This window comes from Diadema antillarum, unplaced genomic scaffold (genome assembly GCF_040938485.1).
Source record: "Diadema antillarum isolate AM-2024a unplaced genomic scaffold, OU_Dant_1.0 scf00000167, whole genome shotgun sequence".
In the NCBI taxonomy this organism is placed as follows: domain Eukaryota; kingdom Metazoa; phylum Echinodermata; class Echinoidea; order Diadematoida; family Diadematidae; genus Diadema; species Diadema antillarum.
In genome coordinates, this window is record NW_027271056.1 from 1,501,753 (window position 1) to 1,527,306 (window position 25,554).

The following is a 25,554-nucleotide window of genomic DNA, read 5'->3' on the forward strand; positions in this document are numbered from 1 at the left end:
TGGAATTGTTCTAGTCTATATTCAGGTGCTGATTTCAAGTGCATGTCCGACATTACACCCTACATGTCTGTACATAAGCACATGTCTTCAATTTGTTGTATACGATGTTACCTGTGGAGCTGATAAAAGATAAAATCTTGCACTGAGCACGACTTGTGGATGGGTGGTAAGATACAAGAACCCAAGAGTAACAGTTGTTCTGTTATAGGGATGGGATAGTTTTTAATTGAGATTGGGATTCAGCTTTCAACTTTTTGCAAGATAATTAGAAACCACTTGTGAAATGTTTAAGAGCATATAATTCTAAGAGGAATTCGATGGGTATTTGATGAAAATCCGTTTTGAAGTGGCTGAGATATCAAAAGAAAAAGGTAAAACAAGTAATTCCATTGAAAGGTGGGTTCCATCTTTTGTTAGGTTCCCTTTTTTTTGGGGGGGGGAATCTCATCCATTTCAAAACCAATTTTTATTAAAAAAAAACAAAAAAACTTTGAAATCCTCCTTGAGGATTGAATCACAAAAATGTTGGAAACATGAAGCCCAATCTCAACCAAAACTATATCGTTCCTTTGAGTGCCGATTAGCACAGAAAATCATCAGCAGCACAAGTGTCTTGCCTCATACACACTTAAAAAGTAGCATGCATAGAACACTCATTTTAGAAAGGGCTAGGGAGTCAACTTTGGGTGTGGTTGGAGAGTTCCACAGGGAAACAAAGCCAAAGCCTAATGCCATGCAGGAGGCATGGATTTATATGGCTCCATCGTTAGTGGCAGCAGAAGCTGTTCCTGAATTTGATGGTGGACCTGTGCACACAACAGGTTAGCAGCACGATGGGTGGGGTTTTGCGTGCAAATTCTTGGCAACAGAATAGTGAAATTCTCATCTTTGAAGTCACTTTCAAGTCACTAACTTACCTGCGTCCTTATTCCTTGACTCATTATACTAAAAACTTTTGCATTATCTTGATATACTAGGATTTGGAATATTGTAAGACCTTTTTCTTCAGTCAGATGTATGTTGAAAAATGTGACGATTTGTAATATGATAGGCCACGTTCGTTCATTTATAAGTTAAATCTTTAAGACTATTATCAATACTACTGCATCCTTATTGCTATTGTATTGGCAGTAGTAACAGTATTGTAAAAGTAGAATTACATTCTTGTATTTATCATCATCCTTGTCATCATCACTATCATAATGAGTTTTATTATTAATGTAATGATTGCAATTTGCAATCATGTGACACTAAAATAATTCATAATGATATGACACTGATGTATGTAAGTTGCAATTCGCTGACACTATTGTGTTCACTGCATTGCATTCCTAGGAGTACGAATGATATTTTATGCTTAATTTATACTTAAACCTATCTTGAATGGAAGCTCATTGGAAAGTAATTGCTCTATACGTCATAAAGCACGAGCATTTTGTGCTTGCGAGATTGTTGTCATCTTCATGCAACGACCCCAAACATGACCTTGATACACGTGTTTTTTTAATGAATGTCAGTCACAAAACAAATCCCCGCTCATTAATCCCATCTCTATAACGACGGCCTCGGAGGTACACACTTCCTATCTTGTCTACCCTTTCACGCAGTTCCGCATCGGCGAATCACCTTTTACCTCTTCATTTAATGTTTTCCAACCCAGCAACTTCGATCAATAGACTGCGTTCGATCGCCGCGGCGATGCACGGCGTTTCCACTATGTGAACGACACACGCAGTTCATCGCATCGCTCCCCGCAAGGCGTCTGGTTACCCTGGTGACGAGCGTTCCCGTATGTTTAGAACCCGAGCTCGGCTATCCCCCACTGAGGTGTGTGTGTATTTCTCGCTCAATCCGTTACACAGACAGGTGTACTCCACGCGAGCCGCATCACATGGTGATACAATTCGGTTAGGTGTGTTGACTGTCTGCTGCACTTGGATGTAACCATACCGATATAGCACGGCAAGGCCATATCTATGACAGACGACCATTTCACCGGTTGACAGAACCGTTGGACCTAAGGTGTTACAGTCTCACATCTTCGGATTTATATCTGTTTGTGCCTTATTCCAGTATCGGTGAAGGAATTTTCATCTCCTACCCAAAGAGATGTATTAATGATTGATGTGGTTTCGGATTACTTCGTATTATTTCGTTGGATCACTGGATTGCCATTGCCATATCTTGCAAACGGAGTTCATCTCTGGACCACTGCACTGATCATTAGTGGGAAAGCATTTTAATTCATTTTTCTTTACACTAGCAATTCATCAATTCCATCTAAAGTCTCTTTCCATCGTAAGATTTGGAAACCTGTTTTGTATCTCGTCGATTTGTGAATGCTGTAAGTCTGGTTCGGGATTCTACTAATCTCTGGAGCCCTGACTATGGCATACTCATAGCTGTCTCTGCTGGCTATTAGAGTACTCTCAAAACGGCGAGCGTATGAGTGACATTTAGTAGATAACAAAATATCATTTGAGAAAGTGACTAATTATACACGGAACTGAAAATGGCCACCGCCGCGATAAGCATGACGAACCCAGCCTCCGCGGGCCCGCTGGGGCTATCCCACTACTACCGGGAAGCGCAGGGTCTCGATACACTCTCCAGAAAGTTTCAGTCCAGCGAGCTCTTCTCACCCTTCCAAGTGCCACAAAGATCGACCGTATCAAGCAGCAGGTAAGAAAAATAAACCATATAACCATCACATGACTTCAATATCGCATTGTCACTACAAGAGACCGACGCAAGAGTCTCCAGTGCAATCCGCCATTTCGTGGCGGTATTTCCTCCATTACATTTTTTTTTTGATCGATCGTCTGCTTGGCGTGACGATGGCATGGATACGTACATGAATTGTCATACTGAGAGTAGCTGGTGCCATTGTTCACAGCGAGACAAACTGTTTGAGTGATATGGCTTTTATCTATTTTCATCGCTGTTGACAAATGTGAGTCATTGTTATGGTGTGTACACTCAATTTTCTCATAGAGGAAAAAAGACCAAGCACGATTCAAGTTTATTGCCACAATAATGGTGTAAAAGTAGAGCAAAACAATTTATCGGAACAGGTTGCTACAGCTGATGAATGAATCTGAAGTTGTAGCATATTAAGCAGAAAACTAAGCGGATATTTCTACTGGACCATTCTACGTTAGCATTGCATTTTCGATTGTGCCAGGGCCAATATAGTAATTGCAAGATTTTTTTTTTCGTACGAGAAAACAACAACAACAACAACTTGTCTATGTGTTTCCCATTAGAATGATCTGAAAGTATAATGCGGCATTGAAAGGAAGCTGTTCACGATAACATTTTAAATAACATTTATTTTGAATAACTAAAATTCCGGAAACAGCTAGGAACAAGTTGAAGTTAATCTTACCCATCATTTGATTCGACAGAAAATGAGCGTATTCGTCATTTCATATCATCTAGCATGGGTTTTACCGTTGAACTCTGTTTGTACAAATGTACCTTTGGTAACCTCTAGGAATACATCGTTTATGGCACTTCGAGGTGTTTGAGCTGAGACGAATAGCTGTCCATGTCGCATATGTTCTATTTATATATCTTATACCTTCACCCTTGTATTGCAAATGTATTCAGCATTAACATAATATACTTTATTTGGGGACCATATGACTTGAAACTTTCTTGATGCACTTATAGTCAAACAATATGCAGCAAGTAATGGAACGTTATATGTCTGTTCTTGTCGATTCTATATGACCACACATTGATATTTCCGACGATTTATGACATTAAGTTTCTAGTATGTGCACAGAGCATAATAAAGAGAAGAAAATGAAGAGAGAAATCCTGTTATAAGCGCATACAATACAGAAGGTCCAGAGTCATCAGCTCAGATCGGCTTAATGTTCTTTCGCAATCTATTATTAATATGATACTGTGAAAAGCTATAAAGTCATTTAGCGTGGGAACCATACACTGCTTGCCACGATCCGGTTACGCCAAGGATACGATCAGTCAGGCATGGTTGTTGTGTTGGCTCTACCGTGGATGGGTTGTCATGGCGATACGCTATATGACAGAATGAAGGATGGATTACAATTTCGATTCATAACTAATTGAAAGCGTCTATCCAGTGTAGTTTGGAAGGCACAGAATATATAGAAATTTGCAAGACCTGAACAATCATTTTTAATTAAATGAGATATGTCGCTTGGAATGGGATTGTGCACCCCCCCCCCCCACACACACACAAATATTCATACACACTTACAGAATGCATTTTAAGCACAAGTACAACTTGAATCATTTACTTTGGTAATTCACGGCATTGATTATTGCCACACGATTGACTGTTCTTGCCAGACACATTTTCGCATTATAAAAGAAAAATAACTTAAAATGCATACATGGTTATTAAGTGACTCACTTTTTTTATCCGTTATGATATTTTCGTGAATGCTAAACGCTATAGCACTATGCCAACAACTGTACATACTGTTGGGACCGCCGAGTTGGTACCCAAGACAGAGTTAAACTCTAAAGGACGTACACAAGAAGAAACCAGGCAACCAGTCATTCCGATGGTTCATGTCTCAAAAGTAGTCTTTTATTCGAGCTCGCAAGATTACATGACTATGACACGCCAGTGCTCATTCCAAGACTGCCTTTTACTCCAGTCAGCGTCCCAAGATATACTCAACACTCACTCTTAATTTCTTACAACATCAAAGCATCATTCATCACCTTCTTGTATACAATGACTGTCTTCTACAGTGACCGTTACCAATGACCATTTGTGGTCTGGTCTGGGGACAGGGAGTCTACTTGGGGGTGATAAACTCTAGGGGGCTCGTCCGTGGTAAGGGGAAAGGAAGAACCACAGATACAAACAATGTTCTCAGTTAATGTGTCCGCCCATAAGACTTGTCCTACCAACTTTCAAGTGGAGTCCCAATTTGCCTAACTCTGGGACCGTAACACTCTTCCCCCCTTTGAAAAAGAGGTATTGTCCGCAATACCAGAATGCGAGAGAGAAATGTGTTAACGATACATCAAATTTTTGACCCCAAAGAACCTTCCAATTAAATGAAATTGTAAATAAATGTCAAATCATAACGAAATATGTTTGTTTTTTTTTAAACATTGACGAACCTACTCCAAAAAGTTTTGAAAAAAAGGGAACAGAAAAGAAGTCGAGACACAATGACCCCAATACAAGAGAGACATATGTTTCATAAAAATCTATGCTAACTCTGACAACAGATACGAAAATCTATACTAACTATTCTACGTACATGTATAAGCTTACACATACTCACACTTCATGATATTTAACAACAAACTGGAAAATGAAACAAAGAGCACTAACACCGGCTGAAGAAAAAAAAATGGCACGGAAGTGCATCTCCCCTATTGGAGACAGGAAACAAAATCACTTTAAAAACAACATAATAATGACCACACCAAATGCATGATAGACAGTGCAGACAGGTGCCGACCGTCTATGGTCACCCGCCTACTAGAATTCCTTATCTATTACTCAGACCAGAAGTCGGGCACAAACCCTGCAGATGACGGAATTATGTAGCTGGACATTGTCAAAATACATCTCAGAGTTATCTTTCCCAAATTTATGAAGCAGGCACATGCCTCAAGTCTGACCTCATGTAACCTCCTATACTGTGCAGGCTCATGCCAAGGAGAGTGGAATTAGCTAATCTGATTGGTCAGTGAACGCACCCCTTGTGGACTAATCAAATGCTCAATAGAGGAAAAACATCGAGAAAGGAACAGGAGAGAGAGAAACAGAGGAGGGGAGCTAGAGGAAAGGAAGGGAGAGAAGCGGAGGGAACTGAGCAGTAAAATTAAAGAGGAAACCCATTTCTCCGAAATAAAAACTCCAAGTATCCAACATGTGTCATGCGCATCAGTAACAACAGTTTGTATGTACATCAACAAAACGAGTAACTCTACACTGTAACAATGCTCGTGCCCAAGCTAAAACAAAATGAAACACATCAGCAAATTATACTAGTGCTGCTACAATAAAAAAAGGATGGTTTACAGCAAAGAGAGCAAAGAAGTGGAAGAACTGAACGAGAGATAGAAATACAAACAGAGTGAGATGAATTGGTGAAGGATACATTAAAAAATCGGAGGAAAGGAAGGGAGCAGCGTCTTTGCAATAAAAACAATTAAAAGAAAAGACTGTACTTATAGTAATACACAATACGGAGCACCTCCATCAGGGTTTGTAAACTAGAATGCCTGTACCATCCATTTTACGAGATGGAAAATCAAACAAAATGGACCATCCATTTTACAAGATGGACAATCAAACAAAGGCAAAACGATTTCTTTTAACATACAACACAGCATTGGTAAAAACGTCAAATTACATTCATATAATCACAATGCGAAAAAAATGGCACAGCTAATGAGCGAGGTGAAGAAATACATAGAGAATGGGGGAGACAGAAGTAGAAATAGAAAGGGGGAGGAAGGGGGAAGAGAAGGGAAAAGACTGCCTCAACAACAACAAAAGCAAAAAAAAAATGGATACATGTTCGTTTTCCTGTAGGCTCATGAATTATACATCGCTTATTGGCTGTAGGTAATAAAAAAAAATTACACAACAAACATTTTGAACAGGACTTACTGTTCTCATGGCACATACAGCGATCATGACTACGATACTACTACAGTATCTTAGTCACCGAAAAGACATTAATCACGCAGTAAACAAAAATGCATTCTTACAGCGTCCACAATCACATAACGCAACGATAATGGCCAGTCACAACAATCAGAGGCGGCAGAAAGAAAGAAAAAAAAAGAGAAATCCTCCAAACATCGTAAAACATTTGCCATGGCCCCTGTGACCCTTTGCAGTCCATTGACTGAGAGAGAGAAAAAAATGTGTGCAGTGGGCGAAGGGAGGGAGAGCCAATAAAACCAACGTGTTAATTCTCCTTACAGTTCTCCATCACTCATAGTCTTTCTGCAGTACTTTGGCATGATCTAAGCTAAAACAAGGTTAAAATGTTGTTTATCAGAGCCGACTGATAATCTTAACTCTATTTACAAGTATACACACAAATATAAGCTTAAGTCAAATGAAATACTATGCGAACCTCTACGTGTACTTGTACTTTGGGAACCCAATCTGGAAAGTTATTGCTAAGGTACGGCTTCAATCTATCGTGGTGAACCACTTTTGGCTGAGACTTAATCTGTCTAATCACAAACAGCTGAACATTTATCTTTCTAGTAACAAATCGTTCAGTTTACGTGTTACGACAAATAAAGCAACTTCGGCCACTATCTAACAAATTTCGTACGACCAGGGACCAATTGCTGCCTGAAATTCAATCCAGCGAGACGTCTTTTTCTGAGACGCAGGGCAATATAGCCTCTTTACACCCACAAAATTCGTTAAAAATCGGGAAAAGTTTTCAACTATTGCCAAACCGTGATCAACGGTGATCGATTAATGCGTATCTTCCAGAGTTTTGTGTGATCGACATGAAAGACTTACCCTCCACTTAAACTGTGTAAACACTCCTCTCGCTATGTTTTCGATAAACTGTCGCTATATTCCTATATGTATGCTGTTACAAGTTGGATCATTGCTGCCTGAAAATTTCAGCTATGGCGACTTTGTCGGAGTCGCAGGGCAAGTTACCACTAACAACATACACATCTGAACAACAATGCGCATCATTGAATTATTCCTCTTATTCTTCATTTTAGGCACCTTCATCATCATCTTATTGACAACCCTGACAAGTGGGTTTCAATTTCATCTTCATCGTGCCGATTTTACCATTTTTCATTGTTAACCTTATGCGCAAAATCTTTCATGCAGTTTCTACAGAATATCGAAAACTAACATAAACTGACAATAGCACACAGTCATAGAACGAAAGGAACTCCACAAATGTTTGCTTGCATTAAAGATATGTGTGCAGTTAAGCTACAAAACCAGGGTTGAGTGTCTAATGATGTGAAACATAATGACAATAACTTTTTGGTCAAAACAATAATTGACGGAGAATGAGCACATACAATACCAGTTCCCGAGTCCAATGTTAGACCTTCATGTGCCTGTATGAGGTATATTCTTGGCCCCAGTGTTCGATTCTTAGCTGTCTTGATTCTCTGTCGCACTCATAGTCGCTAGTCATGTGGATGGTCATATATGGTCGCTGCCGTCTCGTTGCCATGGTGATATGTGCCGGGTCTATCCGATGATGTGCTCCCTGTCCAACAAAGATGTATCCTTAGTCGCGATGACGAAGTTATGATATGATCCGTCCATGTTCCTGCCAGCGCCTGCCATACTCAGCAACCCGACTTGAAGTAGCTCAGCAGAAGTTGTTGTCATCATCGAACCCGTCGCCACTACCTTGCCTCCATCAGTGCTATCTCCATGACTGACGTCCTCGCCTTGGATCATGAAATCCTTGATGACGAAGTTGAATTTGCTACCATCGTATCCAAATGCTTTCAAATGACTTCCAAGAGAGGAAGAGTTCTGTGTTGACTTTGGTAATGTTTTCCCAAGAAGGCCATGTCTCCCCATCTCCTTTTCTCTGATCACAGTGTCACAGAAAACACTTGCGATAACCATTGATCCTTTTTCCGATAATTTCATTCGCTTGTGGGCATGGGCTGCTACAAGAGCTACTGATGCCATCAACAGTATGAGAGTTAGGGCCTTCATCGTGTTCAATGTCCTTGAGTTGAGAGTTATTTAGCAAATCTCATACTGGTAATCATAGTTCAAGCAAGTCGCCGGCTATTGCCTTGTCCTAGCTCCTCCCTTCCTCACAACATGCAAACTTGCCATGTCGCTTCGATATGGCGTCTTCCCGAAATTAAATAATCACTGCTTTACCGCTGCCACCATTGTTGGGACCGCCGAGTTGGTACCCAAGACAGAGTTAAACTCTAAAGGACGTACACAAGAAGAAACCAGGCAACCAGTCATTCCGATGGTTCATGTCTCAAAAGTAGTCTTTTATTCGAGCTCGCAAGATTACATGACTATGACACGCCAGTGCTCATTCCAAGACTGCCTTTTACTCCAGTCAGCGTCCCAAGATATACTCAACACTCACTCTTAATTTCTTACAACATCAAAGCATCATTCATCACCTTCTTGTATACAATGACTGTCTTCTACAGTGACCGTTACCAATGACCATTTGTGGTCTGGTCTGGGGACAGGGAGTCTACTTGGGGGTGATAAACTCTAGGGGGCTCGTCCGTGGTAAGGGGAAAGGAAGAACCACAGATACAAACAATGTTCTCAGTTAATGTGTCCGCCCATAAGACTTGTCCTACCAACTTTCAAGTGGAGTCCCAATTTGCCTAACTCTGGGACCGTAACAATACATATGCATGGTACAGACGCTAATAAACCAGTCAAGAATAAAGAAATACGTTATGAGTTTGATCAGAATGCGATCAGCTGGATGTCATTTTTTATTATGTCGATTGGAGGATATCACATGAGTTTGTGTCTTGAGAGCACCAAATCAATGAACTTTGTGCCTTAATTTACTGCTGCATGAAACAAAGTAAAATCATTGTCTTAGGAAGATGATTAGACTTGACTAAAATCTATCGAGTATTCTTAACGTCTAACAACTCAATTTGACATGCAGTTTTCATAGTTGATTGATTCAAAGGCATGCACTCGCTTGATTCAAAGGTAAAGAAACATTAGGAGACATTACATCTCGTTTGCCATCAGTTTATCACTTGATTCAGAAGGTACCAGTCAATCTTGGAAGACAGTTACAAACATTAATGAAAATAGAGATTGTTTAAGTATTTCACGGACACAATTGTTTTAATGCATAATGTTATGTATCTTACATGTCTTTAATGTTATAGGGCACATAATCCTGTTTTGCTCTCGTTGATATTCTTATTTTAATGTATTTTCTCGATATGTGTTTTGTTAATCACTTGATGAACTGCCAGGAATGTAGGCTCGATGCCTGTGTGATCTCTTAAATCAATTTATCGAAGGTTCTGCCATTGCAATGATTTGTTTGTTTCATTATTGTTCAATGTTATGGAAGTATCGGTTCGATGACAAAATCAATGCAATCTTGTTTGTTTCGCAGTTCAAAGTAGACATTTGTACATGACGTTCACAGCCATCGACATTGTATTATTAGCCTTTCATTTATTTTTTACAGGTAAGCAATGTCCCCGAAAAAAAAAAATTAAAAGAAACTTCTGAGTATCACTTTTTTTGAGCTGTTCCTTGAAGATAACTTTCACTAAAATACCCTTGTGATGAAGCTTAATGCTGATGATGGTAATCATATCAGTTCTTGAATATTTCAGAACAGTCATAAAGCGCATATTGTTTCGTATGATTTTGTACATGTAAGCTTTGTAATGGATTTCGAGTTGTAAACGATATTCCCCATTGCACCGTTTGAAATTGCGAATGTCTACTACTATTACATATTTAGAAGTAAGATGAGAAAAACGGTAGACTGATACGACATCGCATCAATCAAAAAGTGGACATCGCATGGAAGCACAGCTGAACGCTGGCAAAGGCAAGGTTGTCGAGAAAAAAAAATGCAGAGGGGAACGTCTTCACGACAGCTTCTGTTTTAAGGAATCGTCCTCTGTTTCTGTTTGTTGAGGAATGAGTGACACAGGTTGCCGCGATTCCAAAGTCGTCCGGTAAAGATTTTCTAGAGCATCATCTGTATTTTATCGTCCAAATAAGACTGTTTGTTCGGAGACAAAGAAATTCAAATATTGGTTCTTGATCCCTTAGGGGTAAGGTAAATATAAACATTAGATAATCACTTTCTTGTGTCCAAGACATCTCTATCGCATAAGCTGAGTTCTGGATGTATCCTCCTGCAATGTTCACTTGCGATGAAGAGATCGATAAAGTGCTCTTAGCAAGGTTGCAAAGCGATTTATGGCCGAAAGCAAATAAGGATGGATCACAAAGACTCGATGACCAAATAATGGAATTCGAGTGTGTCTGCTGGTTTTACAGTGGTGATGCTAAGAGTACAGTGCAGTTTGTTTGCTCAGCAAAATCAAACTGCATCCAAAAACATGACAGGTCTTACAATATCAATGACGGTAGACAACTAATCAAATGTCAATAGTTCAGACAGTCTGACGAAAATAACATAATTGTATTTACTTTTCCAATCGCTCTTCAAGAAAGTTAAAAATGGTTTAATGCTGGTTGAGAATGTATAGCCCAAAAAAAATACAACACATAACACACATACAGGCTGTGTTTATTTTACTCAGAAGACATAGAACAAAGTGTTATTCATCTCATCGACAGCGTGCCAAAAAAAAAAATACAATTGTACTTTAAAGATGGCGGTAATCATCCACACTTTACTGTTTGATCCATTGTGAGAATCGGGTGACGATCCTCCAATATCTGAATGCTAAAGTCTGGTTAACTGATCTTGCGGGGGGGGGGGGGGGGGGTTACTGTAAATCTTGTGCTGTACATTGTCATCACTACAAATTTCGTCTATATATTTCAATCACTGAGCTTACTCGGGGTGCTAAAAACCACTGCAAACTGTTTGGAGGGTGACTGCCGTGCTCTTTAATATGCGATGTCACATTTGAAATAGTTGTAGGGTGCAGCATTATACATCTGTACCCTAATGAGTGTTTCTAATCGACACAAGCAAATATGGAGTATAAAAACGACCAAGAGGACGTGGCACGAATGAAATCTTTAATACCAATTCAAAGAACAAATGACACATTTGATTGTCTTACACGGCTTTGATGATATACAGTATGTTTATAGTTCCATGACTTTAGGATTAAGGTATGTTCTCATCAACTAGTTTATCAATGAACAGAATAGTGTCACATTAAAACCAAAAGAAAATGTAACTGTTTACTGTTTACAAGTAATATGCAACGATTGTCAGTTTCGGTGGGTTTCTAAAAACTGCGCTTGTTCAGCAGTGTTAAGGTCGTCGTCTTGGTTTGTTACCCTGTATATATCATAGATATTCTTCAGATTGTTTGTGCAAGTGCCACCTTCATAGACAGCTCTGCTTACAAGACTCTAACAAGTCGACTTTAAGCCTCTCGCGAAGGCAAAACACCCCTCTTTTGTCCCAACTCTCGATTCAAAAGGATGATGCCTTACAAAAAATCCGCCATAGGCGTTTGCTCCGAGTTCTTTTCAGCTGCTACAATGGGTACTCTTCGTGGTATGAGACTGGCCTTAGAACCCTCACACCCTTTGTCTTCTAAGATAGTAATAAAAAGGCTAACGCTATCCCTAGTAAGAAAAGAGTAATCTCACTTTGAGGAGCAAATAGGGTTGTAAACACAAGCTATGATATGCCTTGTTCACATAGAAGGAGTCAACGTGATGCTTATACGTACATGCCACACACACGGAATACAGTATCGGCATAACGCATGTTCAGGACTATGATTTATAGAGGTTCATACATGTTTCTATTTTCTTCCGGCATCAATATGTGATGAGTGACTCCTTTCTTGATTTATGCTTAGTGAATTTAAGGTTATTCCATCAGCCAAATGATAAAGCTATACATGCAGAGTAGTCGTACATCTCAAACGAGTATATCCCCAAGATTCATTTGAAACTGACCGAGTTTATCATATCTACTCTTTGTCTATAAAGGGTTAATTGATGCCGGCATAATTCGTCGTCAAATGAGAACTATATGAAAGCGGAAGATAGGATACTGAAAATTAAAAGTATAAGAAAAACAGGGAACCATGACAACACAAGATTTGATTGATTTGCAAAATTGTAGAAGGTTATCTTTGCCACAGTCAATTCGACATTCGCAAAGTAGAGTATAGTTAAAAGCACTGCCTGATTTGCACTGGATAACTTTAGATTACTTTGAAAAGAGAATTCCTTCTGTTTCACATCTTAATGCGCGTTTTTACAAACTTAAATACATTGTTATATGTATTTGCTACATAGGTAGTGTACTTCTATACATGTATAAGTTGTTTTAAGTATCGTAATTGTTTAAGGCCTGTATCGACAACGACAGCGAACTTGAGTTTCGTGTTGTAGCTTGATGCTTTAAAAGTACTTGAACTTTGGACATAGATACGAATAGCCCGAGTGACCGTTCATTTCAATTAACGTAATTTGATCGGACAATTCGATAGTAACCACGGGTGAAACTGAAGGGTATTTGTCTGAAAAGAGTAAATATAGTAATGGATGATGAAGAACTGAGGATATGTCTTGCAGTAAAGCATGACTGTACGTTTCAAATACTGCTACACCTCCTGGAAAAGGGAAGGAAAGGAAAAATATAGAACAAAAGATTAGAAAGGCGAGAAATACAAGAGAAGGACTGAACTGGGGATATATGGGTCATGAAATTATCAGCATGTAAACAAATGACAAAGACGACTAAATTGTTCAGCAAAGCCAGAAAGCTTGACACTAATTATGCATGTGGTAGATTGTTCCATAAGTCAGGTGCAGCTGACTAAACAATAGTCATTCTGTAACATTGTTAATTGAAGTAATAATGTATACTGCAGTATATTCCTTTCAAAACACAAAAGGACGGTGTGTTCAATGCACTCAAACGCAAATATCAGTATGAGCAAAATCAATTGTGACTTGTCACTCTAATCATTTATTATGTGATTAGTGAATCAGATATTTCTCTTCTTAAATTGAACATCTTATGGACTCGTGACCCACTTACCACCAAAGGTAGTAACTTGTAGCAGTTATACAATTACCATAGAGACAAATCAAAATGCGTACAGCTGATTGCATGATATCTCCTTTATTGTCATATCAGTTATAATATTTTTTGTCATAGTTTGTGCGTGTACTACTTTAGGAATCAGAATTCTACCTGCATAATGCAGGTTGCAATAGTAAAGAGTACCGAAGTGGTTGTAATTGTGTCACAGCATTTTGTTATAGCTCAGGGTGGGACCATGTGCGCGCATAAACACTCGGGCCAGGACGGGTGAGGTTGTTAGAACCAGTTCCCATGGCGATCAATGACTATGACGTCACACGTATTCTATTAACGGTAAAATTGTGGTTTCTATGACAACAGCCGAGCAGTGCAACAACCAAACGGGTCCAGGTTTTATAGTTACAGTGTATCTCTGTGACAACTGCATTAAATGGAAGGCTCTTCATGTTACATCGATAGGATTCCGAAGTTTTCGCCATAATGCTTTGCAAGGGACATTGGATCCCGTTGATTTACAAAGGGAAAGTGATGTGTTACCTGCCGACAGCTCATTGATATTTATTGAGCTCCGACTATCTATGATAACCATGGGAATATAGACCTCTCAAATTCACTTAAAATGAAATATTCATGTGCCCTTCCGCCACTTCGTCGTAAACTCCAAACGTTGTACAGCATAGTTTGACCCTGCGTGGTCACTACATGTATATTCAAACCCGAACTTGAAACGGTATCTTGTACTATAGACAGTATCCGAGCAAGGAGGTATACTATATTTCAAGCAGCTACTTTTTGTGTTGACACATTGCCTACAGGAATCGAATATGCAACTTCCTAAAGGACAAGTTCACCTTCATATACATGTGGATTAAGTGAATGCAGCAATATTATTAGAACACATTAGTGAAAGTTTGGAGGAAATCGGACAATCCGTTCAAAAGTTATGAATTTTTAAATTATCTGTGCAGTCACTGCTGGATGAGAAAACTACTACAGTGTATGATGTCACATGCGTACAACGATATAAGGAAAATATAAAGAGAATTTCACAAAATTTAATTTTTTGAAAAAGTGTACATTTCCTCAACCTGTCACTGATGTACAGTGTATGTTAAGAGTAATATTATTCCCCCTGCCTTCTGAAAGAGGCAAGTCAAGCGTTCTTTATCATGCGAGAAAAGTGAAAAATATGTCGATTTTTCTTTATTTTTTTTCTTTATATTGTTCTACACATGTCACATCACAAGCTGAAGTAGTCTTCTCATCCAGCAGTGACTGAGCATAAACTTCAAAACTTTATAACTTTTGAACGGGTTGTCCAATTTTCCTCATACTCTCACTGATATGTTAATGTTGCTGCATTCACTCAATCCATATGTCTATGAAGGTGAACTTGTCCTTTAAAGGTACAGTAGATTAAATCTTTATCCCGGAGGAAACAGAATGAGATATGACCGTAGTTGTTGTTGCTGTTGTTTTTTGCATTTGCAAACTTCGTAAAAGAGAGAATGTATACTCAGAAATATTAGCCGTTTGATAATTATGTTCTATTTCATTAATCTGTGGTTATCAATATAGCTGCATAGTGTATGAAAAGAGAAAGGAAAACAATCATTTTAAACTTCACGTTGATATACTGTACATAAATTACTACCAATCCTCTCCATTAATAGATACCAACACTATCGAGATGCACTGGAGAAACATCCACGTGTACCCTGGGGTACCGCCCGCGAGTACGCGGGGGAGGGACCGATCAATCTCCCTGACGACCACAGACCAAAGAGTGAACCGCCCCCAGCGGTGGAAAAGGGACATCGTCACTTCGGCTCGGGAGCCAATCCATATCCAAGGTATGATTTGATGGGGCTGTTCTGATCATGGCCTTTTTCGATATGTGATGATCCACTGGAAAATATTTTTGAAATAAGAAAATCAAAACTCAAAGTTTTAAGTTTGTCAGTTGCATTAAAATAATACCTTTGGCGAAACCTATGCAGGGTTGATTCTTCGTTCTAGTGAAACCGCATTGAAACCACTGATATCTCGGACTATAAAGATCAAAGCGGTTCGGAGATCAGGCAAATTATTAGCAAAGGTTACTTTCAAGTTTTCCAACGCGCATAAATGTTTTCAGCCAATGGATCGTTACAATCGAAAGGGCAATACTTGTGAATATACCGGTGTTACCACCAAGACAGCTCCATCTTACAACATTTCTGCTCTATGTTCAATCTCCTCTGCATGACGTCATTAACATCCTCATCATCTTCGAGGGACCACTTGGTAAGTTAACCCTCATCCATCTTTCCTCTACGATAAAAGAATACACTAACTGCATGTTCTCTCTCTCTCTCAATACAGGGAATAAACTGTCGTCATCTATCTGATTGATGTTTGTCCTTTATCCATTCTTTATTACGTTGGTTGCCATGACAGGAACAATATCTCACCACCACAGACCTGTAAATCTCGTCGAGTAATAATCACATGGGAGTATAATAAACCTGATTTACTGATTTTCTCACTACTGGATTTAGATTTATTTCATAACACGGCCATTGAAGAAGCGATTACATACCGAGAGGTTCGCGACCACATAACCGACGCGACGGCTTTTTAAATCCTCTCTAAATGGCAAAAACTGTTATATCATTGCCAGCTTGTTGCCAGCTTGCATGGCTATGAGTAATAGAAAATAAGGTTTTAAACTACTGATGCTTCACTCATAGCAATCAGGCTACTTAACAGTCGTTCTTCCATGTATTTATTCTGTCAACGGAGCCATTTTCTATTTCATTTTTTTAATATTCGATGATTTGGAGTGGTTGCCCCACAGAATAATGAGATAAGATGGATGTTAATCCTTTGTTTGAAACTTTACAATGAAAAGACACATTTTCTACTTTTAGATATTTTATATAGGTATTTCTACAATATCTTTGCAAAGCATTACAATTTGTTTGTATTCCGAGTATCTCTTATACATCATTTTCGATGCGTACAGTATAATATCAATGATTGTGATGATGATGATGATCATAATCTTATAGTAATAATAAAAACGATAATAAGAAGAGAGAAATAATAGAAATCATTACATTAAGAGATACAATAGTCAGAATTAACAATGCACCAGCTCCACCTATAATGTTGGTTGAAATCATTGTCTGAATCAATAATCAAAAAGTTCAGTGCGCAGCGAGAAAATACTTCTCAATTACTTCTCAAATACTTCGCAAATACTCATTTAATTTCCTTTATCGATATGGCGTCTTTAAATGTGAACTTATTTCTCCAGCTTTTAACGATACAATCATTATTGAATTATTGAGTTAGTGGTGCAATCTGCTTGAGACATCATGCGCAGATTAATGCATGTAGCTCTTCTACACTCAATACATAGTGTATATTATGAACAAGAAAGGGGTTTTTTTTTCGAGATCAAAATGCACCCTTCTCGCGTCTTATGAGCGGCTGGTGTTGAGTCTGTAACTTGCAATCAATCGCAATGCCTTTAGAAAGTAATTGAAAAGCATGAGAAAAAACTGCATTTATGTGCCACAGTCTTAACAGTGTTACATTACTGTGTGTCACTACGAGATTATATTAACTACTTTGACGCCAACTTGCTGCAAAATAGGTTTGCCAGACGAGGAGTAAATTACACTCTGTCTTCACCAAAATGTGCGTGTATAGGACTCTCGATCTTTGTGATTAGTGCGTGTAGCTGTCGGTGTTCCTCTTGCAAATGCTTTGTCGGACAATGGATAAGGGGAAAAACCCATTAAGGGTGGATATGATTGTGTTTGCTGTTGTGTCTCATCGTGGGTAAATCTATTGGATATATCGAGTAGAGACTGAGAGTATTTCCTTGACCCTAAAAAGACTGGTCTATCTTGATGCCTTTAGTAAGACGGGGGGGGGGGGGGGGCTGATTCAGCTCCCCCCCCCAAGATCTTGGTCTTTGACCGCGTGATCGCGAGGAAAATTGGCACGCGCGTCACCAACAACGTAATCCACAAAACTGAATATGGGTAATGGTTGTTCCGCAATTTATTCAAATTAATTTTGATTTAATTATGCTTAATTATGCTAATTTATGCATGAAATTAAAAAATGATAGCTTTAAATCTGTAAATACAAATCCAAAACTGCTAATTTTGGTCTAGGTACTCTTTTTAGGATTCTTATTGAATGTACATAAAAAATTGCGGTATCGAAATGTTTTCTTATGTATTCTATTGTTTTAAAATTTCTTACACTGTATGTATTTCGTCGTTTTCGACTTTCTGTTTTTAATGGTTTTATGGAAATCCTCGGCGACACTGTTCATAAACAACATGAAATTAATGGATTTTAAACAGTAAAAGTAAAAATAATAATACATTTATGTATTTTGACGAATAACAAAATTTGCATTGGATTTGTACATTAATCACGTTTTTGAGCAATTTTGAGTCTGGCATGCACTTACAAAATAGTGCGTAATTTCGGAACCGCTAACCCGGGCGTCGCGAATTTGGTCTCAAAAGTTGCACAAACTTAAGAGAAACAAAAATCATGAAACAACGCGGCCGGAGATTTTTACGTTACGGATTTACCCTCGATCTTTTTTTCTTTTTTTTAAGAAATTTCAATGTGTATTTTTCTTTCCGAAAATTGCCAGAATGAGGGTGCTGTTTTATATGAGCTCAGTGATCTCTCCATAGAGCTTCCTCCCCCCTCACAGAATTCTACACATGCATATAGAGTTTTGTGTCCCATTCCCTCCCCTTCTCTCATTTTGAGTATCAAACTGTTTAGATTACATGGTTTTCACCATATTATACCATTTCTGAGCAGTGAAGCACCAATTTTCGAACTTTGAAAAGGACATCCATAAGTATTATAGGTAACGCATATATGCTTTTATCTGTAATTATTGCATCTGCCTATCCTGTTTTGGAGGTAACTTACGAAAAACAAAAACAAATAAAATTAGTAGCTCATACCAGTATCCTGTGCTTCAGCATAATCCCAAAACCCTCGTTCTCTTTTCCAGTGAATCATGGTCAACAAAACAAGATTGATAATAACATCCACTTAACATTCTTATTCGCTCTTAACAACGCCTACCCCCTTAACGATTTTTAAGTCTGCCCTATTGAGCTGAGTTAGCCACCGATGAAACCACACAAAAGCGAGAAACGCGACGACCCCCGGGCACCCACGGGTCACAATAGTTCCTTATCTCATTTGCATATCGTCTTGGCGACGTCCACGAGCGTTACCGGCTTCCGTGATTCGGGACTGTCAACAAACCCCCTCTGCTAGCGTGGAACCACAGCTTGGGGTGCGAACAGGTGTACCTGCTCTACTGGTCCCATACGTTCATTGGGGTGTACGCGCAAACCAAGCATGCACCCCTCTTGCTGGGCTCGTGTTGATAAACACATGTTTGTGCAACCAAATGAGGACCGATTTGTCTTCTGATGGGCCTGTTTATGGCCATCTTTATTGAACTTACGCTGCATCTCTGATAGGTTCCCACAAAAACTCTATCAGATTGTATTTGTTTGGAGTGTCTGCTGTTTAAACTGTTGTTTGTCGTCCGTTCACGTCTGTCGAGTATCAAACATGACATCGCTTCTTCCTACCCTGCCGAGGACCTATCCTCACTTGAATGTCGAGGAGGACGAGAGGAAGAAACGACAGTTCATCAAGCTTCATCCTATCTACTACACGTAAGAAATGCTGGTTCTATTTCCTGGCCGAGGGGAAATCTCTGTTGAGCATCTTGACAGTTGTTCATTTCGCCTCATCTGGACTATCTTGTTTATCGCTAAAATGTCAAGCATAAATGCCTGCAGGATTTGACAAGCAAACCTGCTAAAGTTGGGGGTGGGGGAATCTCATAGAGCAAAGTAATGTGCACACCGAAATTTGTTTGTATCACCTTAAAAAAAAAGAAACAAAACTTTGCCATAGTGAGGAAGTCACTTTGGTTTACATCAGAACAGTGGTCTGTTTTGACACGCGAAAGAGTATCCAAAACCTTTGCTAAACATGGCGCTACTCACAGCAGCGATAGATTAAATATTATTAGGCGCGTATCATCCATTCAAAACTATCCGAAGTAAAATTCAAACAATTCGTCAATTTCTCTGTGGTCGGGTTGAGGCACCACATGCTGGAATATGCTCCGTACGCTCTCTGTTTATTAAGTATTTTTAAATATTACAGGCGTTCTTTGTATTCTCAAACATCACTCAATCATGAAACACACACTGTTCTTCATTGCAACACTAAAACATGTGGCATTTTGCAAATTGTGTTTCTATATATAACAAAACGTGTTCAACACCGAGAACACTTTCTGTTGACATTCTTAGTAATTCATCCGTACTTCTACCTTTCCTTGATGCTCTGCGTTTCAGTATCTTTCAAGATAAGATGAGATCCATGCTCCTGCGCGGAGGGATTGCATTATGATGAAGTTATTTGAAAGCCCACACAATTCAACAACTTGAAATCTCAAACTTTTATTTCTATCGCAACAAAGAACTTAAGATTTTCATGGAAAAAAGAAGCAGACTACAATTTGACATTCATTTCTCCTTGAGTTGACTTAAATTGTGGTTGGCAAGGTATACGCTAGTAACCACAGCCTCAATCACGCGGAAAAGACACGTGAAGGTTAAAGACAATGTTATTCAGTCACGTTTGGTCAGTAATCTGTGGCAATCACAAAGGCAATCGATATCTTCCTATTCACAGAGGTGCAAGATGGCGATCGATAGCGCCGTGATAACTTATCATGGCTCCTACTTCGAGGACAACGCGTCGTTGTCAAGATACCGCCAAACGTATCATACTTTCAAATATATAACTTACATTGAGCATTATAAAATCACTTTAAATGAGATATATCCTTTTAGCGTAATCATTGTTATCATCGTCATCGTTGTGGCCATTTGTACAGAAAAACAACTAAAAAATATTACCAACAAATCAAACTGGATTTCATGACTGACTCCAAGTGTGTAAGGAACGATGAGTTGGGTGTGGTGGTTAGAAGGTTATCGTTGTCATGGCAACCGTTGATGTTGTTCTAGATATGCATCTCTTTGTTTCCCTCCATATTTTGTGCATTCTAGGGGGCTCCCGATAGACCAGTATTACGACCTCACGCTACTCAAACGGAGCAACATCAGGTCCAATGACCAACTGTAAGTATGACGTCATTAGGATTACATCTGATAGATCAATCATTCATAATACATGTATCTTGTACCAACCGACCAAAAATTCGATCATATCACTAGAGCAGACCGTGTAATGATTTCATATTGGTATGGCGTTTATTTGTTAAAACTGTAAGGAGAGAAAGATAAAGGAAATATGTTACGCAGGAGAGAATGAAACTAAAAAGCGACAAAAGGGTATTCGTTAACGATGCCAAAGATCATTTAGTGATATAGAAACGATGTACATGATATCAAAAAAGATTGTTAGATTTTTAATTTGGGTATGATTTATGATGTTGTATAACATAATAAATACTGTGCACTTATCCGCCCGTACTCTCTTGAAATGAATCAGTATACAAAGTCGTCATTATTTATTTGTATTTGCTCTCTTTTCAGGTTGCCAAGACCCACAGAAGTCGATATGACGTAAGTGTGACTCATATATTACAGTGATCTTAATTCTGACATTGTATCTCTGCATTACCCGATGAGAAGAAATGTAACTTATGTCCGCATGACTATTCATCTACCCTGGGCTACCTGTGTGGCAAAATAAGCCATAAGTATCTAGATCACTAATTATGATGCTGTATTAATAGTAATGAAGATAATGATAATCATGACGACAACATCTCAAAGGATGTTACTAATGATAGTAATGATAGTTATGATGATATTCATAATAATGATAATAATGACAATAATAATGATATTGATTATAATGACAGTCATGATAATGATGATAATAATGACGTCAAGGCCCTTGTGAAGAACAAAACTTATGCACTAGACTTAAATTCAACACACTCATTAGAATATATGCTGTGATAACATTAAATTATAAACATCAATTTCCGTCATAGTTTTATCAGTTCAAATGTATCCTCTTTCATTTGTCCCGATACAGGAAGCTGTCCATAGACAAGCCTTTCCCTGCCGAGCATCCATACAGCTCGCATATGTCACGATTTGCCATGTTTCCTAGCTTCTCCAACACCCCTGATGACTACAAGACCGGGGAGGCGGCCCGGAGGTCGCTTCCCCTTCATCCGCAGATTCCGGCCAACCCCAACGATGTCACCATCAACTACAAGAGTAAAGGTAAGACACTATAATTAAAAATTGTCCCCCTTTAGTTTTCCAAACACTTGCTGTTTTTGTTCCCCTGCAATGTTGATGTACATTAATGATAAAGTCTGCGTTTAGTGCTTTTAAAGAAAGGCAAATATTTCTCAAGTCATAACAGTATTGTTTACATTCAAAACATGAAAGCTTTATAAAAACTCAAATCACCAAGATACTAAAGAAGAAACCATTTAAGTCCAATGGAGCTCCTTGGTTTTTATTTTAACAATACATGCTATGTAATATGAAAATATTAGAATATGTAATTACTTGTTGCTAATTGATCATCTGTGTTTCTTCTCTCTTTTCCAGGAGCACGTGACCGCGTGGAGACGGAGCATATACCACTAGATTCACAGAAGAAAGCCCTCAGCTGGCCGGGTGACATCTTCTTCCAGGTACGTGCATATTTTGGAAACTTCAGTTTACCCCTTAAATGAAAGCTACGTTTATACATACTCCAACAATATATCCCTTTTTAATCCATTATTTGATAATTAATCTAAGAAGACATGCACTGAATACCTGTAATGTTGTAATGGCGATATTATATCTGTCGCCTCAGTGCAAAAATACTCATTGAAAATCTAAATAGATTGATAGCACAAACAAGACCCTGCATCGATATCAACGTTTTCACTTACTAAAGTATCCGGTGTTCTCTTAGCAACATGATCATCATTCTGATGAATTAGCTTTTGATGAAAAGGTTGATATACACTGTTATAATATTATTTACATGTAATTGCTATATATTCATTTAGCTAATATACTGATATTCTTGACTTGGATATTTCAATAATTTCACTTGTATAATTTGCATTCTATCCCAATCCAGAACAAGAAAACACCCACCAGCGGTCAACAGCAGTTCTATCCAATCCCGCCCAAGGCTGTCATCCCAAACCACGCCCCTCGCAAACTAGACCACGCCCTCGACCCCCGCACGGCCAACGCCCTCCGTAACGTAGAACGTTCCCAGTGGACGACGACCTACGGTCGGGCGCATGCCGGATATGGCCCGGCCAATGCGCTGGCACTTGACAACTACGACGAGAAGGTCGACAGGGAGAAGGCGACAAGGATTGAGGACCATAGTTTGGTAGGTATTCGTTCGGAAAATATATACTGCTAAGGAGTATAAAGCATCCCTGACGATCTGAGCATGGAGCTATTTTAAAATCGTTTGCCTAACAAATACCTCCTTAAATGGATCATAATATGTTTTAATGATCAAAATATAGGAATGGTGTAACTATCAGATAGATGGCATTGTAGTTTTAAACACAGTAATTTTGACATGAAGGGTTTTAATCCCTATATTCTAAAAGAGACTTGTATAATCAGAAATTAAAGTTTTCTGTTAGGTAACTTTTATCCAAATGATTATAATTTGAACTAAAATGTTTGATTGCACATTATCATGCATTTGTATTGTGCATTCATTGATTGATATCATGATATTAAGTTGACTAATACGTAATATTTGTCACTTGTTTTCATTCTGTTTGACTTCATTTATCGTACTTTTTGATTTGTCATTCTTCGTTTCATATTTCTATATGTATTTGCATTTTTGTGTCTCATTGAAATGATATTTCAAACGTTACATTTAACTTGGACACAGATGGGAGAGAATCATACTGTTTTTGTTAATCTGTGTATCTCATCAGCATTGTGTGTGTGTGTGTGTGCGTACTCGTTTTTTTTTTAAATAAATTTCCTGCATTACTGCCAAAGATTGTATAATTCCATAATATGCGTCATTCATTTGCTCTGCCACTTGTCATTATCACGATTACAATGTTCAAAAAGCTTTACATTAATTGTTTATTCCACCGTTCCTTTGACAGCTCTTCCAGAAAGGTCTGCCTTTATTACGTCACGGAGTTCAGAGGTCACACTGGAACCGACAATTTCTGCCTCCATCACCGCGATAAAAAAAAAATCATTTTGTTTACAATCAATTTATGACATGACCAAAGAACTCTATCTTATCTCCCATGTCTGCAAATATAAATGTGAGAGCTTGAAAGATGTGTTTGTTCTTCAGTACATTTCATCAATCATGTACTGTGATGTGCTGTCGTTTATACATCGCGCTTATGTCGGAACCATACGAGGATGTTTTTGTCACTTTATTTTTTTAAGCATACCCCTACTGTGCCGAAGTTGTGTATCATTTGTCCTGGAAATGTACATTCAGTGGTACTACCTGTGCAACGTGTTATGCATTGTCTGGTAGAGCAAAATTTGTTTGGCTAAGACAAAAAAACACTGCATTCAACAAGCTTGACAAAGAGAGCAACATGCCTGCTTTGACAGTATCAACGTCACGTAAAGAGAAGGAGCTTTGTATTGTAACCTTGAGTCAAGAAGAATAGAGTGCCAATGTGTGACGTCACAGCAATTCATCGCAATGGAGACTGGTTCTAAAACAATCTCACCTTTATTGCTGCTAACCATGCTCGTATACTGGTCCCAACCCAAGCTAGAACAAAAGACTTTGACATCATCACTTCGGTACTCTATTCCAAGAAGATGAAAGTCAAGAAGACATGTCAGTTTTACACAATCATGAAGATATTATAGCTCTTAAAACAACAAAATACAAATGCTGCACCATTGTTTGAGATGTTTTGTCGTGCAAAAAAGAGGGGTGGTAATTTTGCAGTAGGACGCAAAAACTGTCTGTGACTGACCTCTTTGGCACACGTTTATTCGTATCCCGGTGATTACGAGAATTTGGTTGTCCGTATTATTTATCAGAGAAAGAAAGGACCTCACTTCTCTCACGTTCAACTTCTACGGCATTATTTCATTGAGGCTTTTGTAGGATTTTTACCTTAATGTGTAAGTAGTCCCTGCCGGAAAGGGAAACGTAATCATTTTAAAGTGAAGGTCTGACTACTTGAAGTTAATGTTAAAGTAATGTTAATGTTAAAACGTTAATATAAATAGTATTGATACCATTAAGTAACATAGAGAGTTGATGTAATTCATGTAAATACTAACAGCATAGCAATGATTGTAATAACGCAATGCTGTTGCATTTTCATACGATGTCGATGTGATGGCACAAAAAGTCTCACTTGAACCAAATGTCTTTCAGTTTTGGTTATATGGAAACTTTGGCATGGTGCTCAAACCGTCGAGATCCATTCTTGAATTTAAAATTGTAGTTTGACTAATAGTTCCTAATTATATCTCTTTTCTCTTTAATTCTACCAAATCGTTAAATAAGTCCTGGCCTTATTCCAAAGTAATAATGGTTTAGGCTTATAAATTCATTCGATAGGCCTACTTTCTGGCTAGAATTTGTACTAATAGCATTTTTTTTTTCATGTTTACTCTCCGTGTTCATGTGGCACAAAACTTCCTCTTAGTCAATAGCCGCTTGCCATCTGATTTATTTGTGTGTGTTTTTTTTCACTCAAATGTCCTTATCTTCTGAACCTGGC

General features: G+C 38.5%; 1 protein-coding gene across 1 annotated transcript in view; it reads left to right on the plus strand.

Annotated features, from left to right (window-relative positions):
• Nucleotides 1–2,512: 2,512 nt before the first annotated feature.
• The window catches only part of LOC139722530 (uncharacterized), a 28,860-nt gene continuing 5,818 nt past the window's right edge, over nt 2,513–25,554 (plus strand). Inside the window, exons 1-7 of the mRNA XM_071633817.1 lie at nt 2,513–2,682; nt 15,410–15,589; nt 20,876–20,947; nt 21,365–21,394; nt 21,876–22,069; nt 22,406–22,491; nt 22,932–23,195. Coding sequence (XP_071489918.1) covers nt 2,513–2,682; nt 15,410–15,589; nt 20,876–20,947; nt 21,365–21,394; nt 21,876–22,069; nt 22,406–22,491; nt 22,932–23,195 — 996 coding nt within the window. The remainder of the gene's footprint in view (nt 2,683–15,409; nt 15,590–20,875; nt 20,948–21,364; nt 21,395–21,875; nt 22,070–22,405; nt 22,492–22,931; nt 23,196–25,554) is intronic.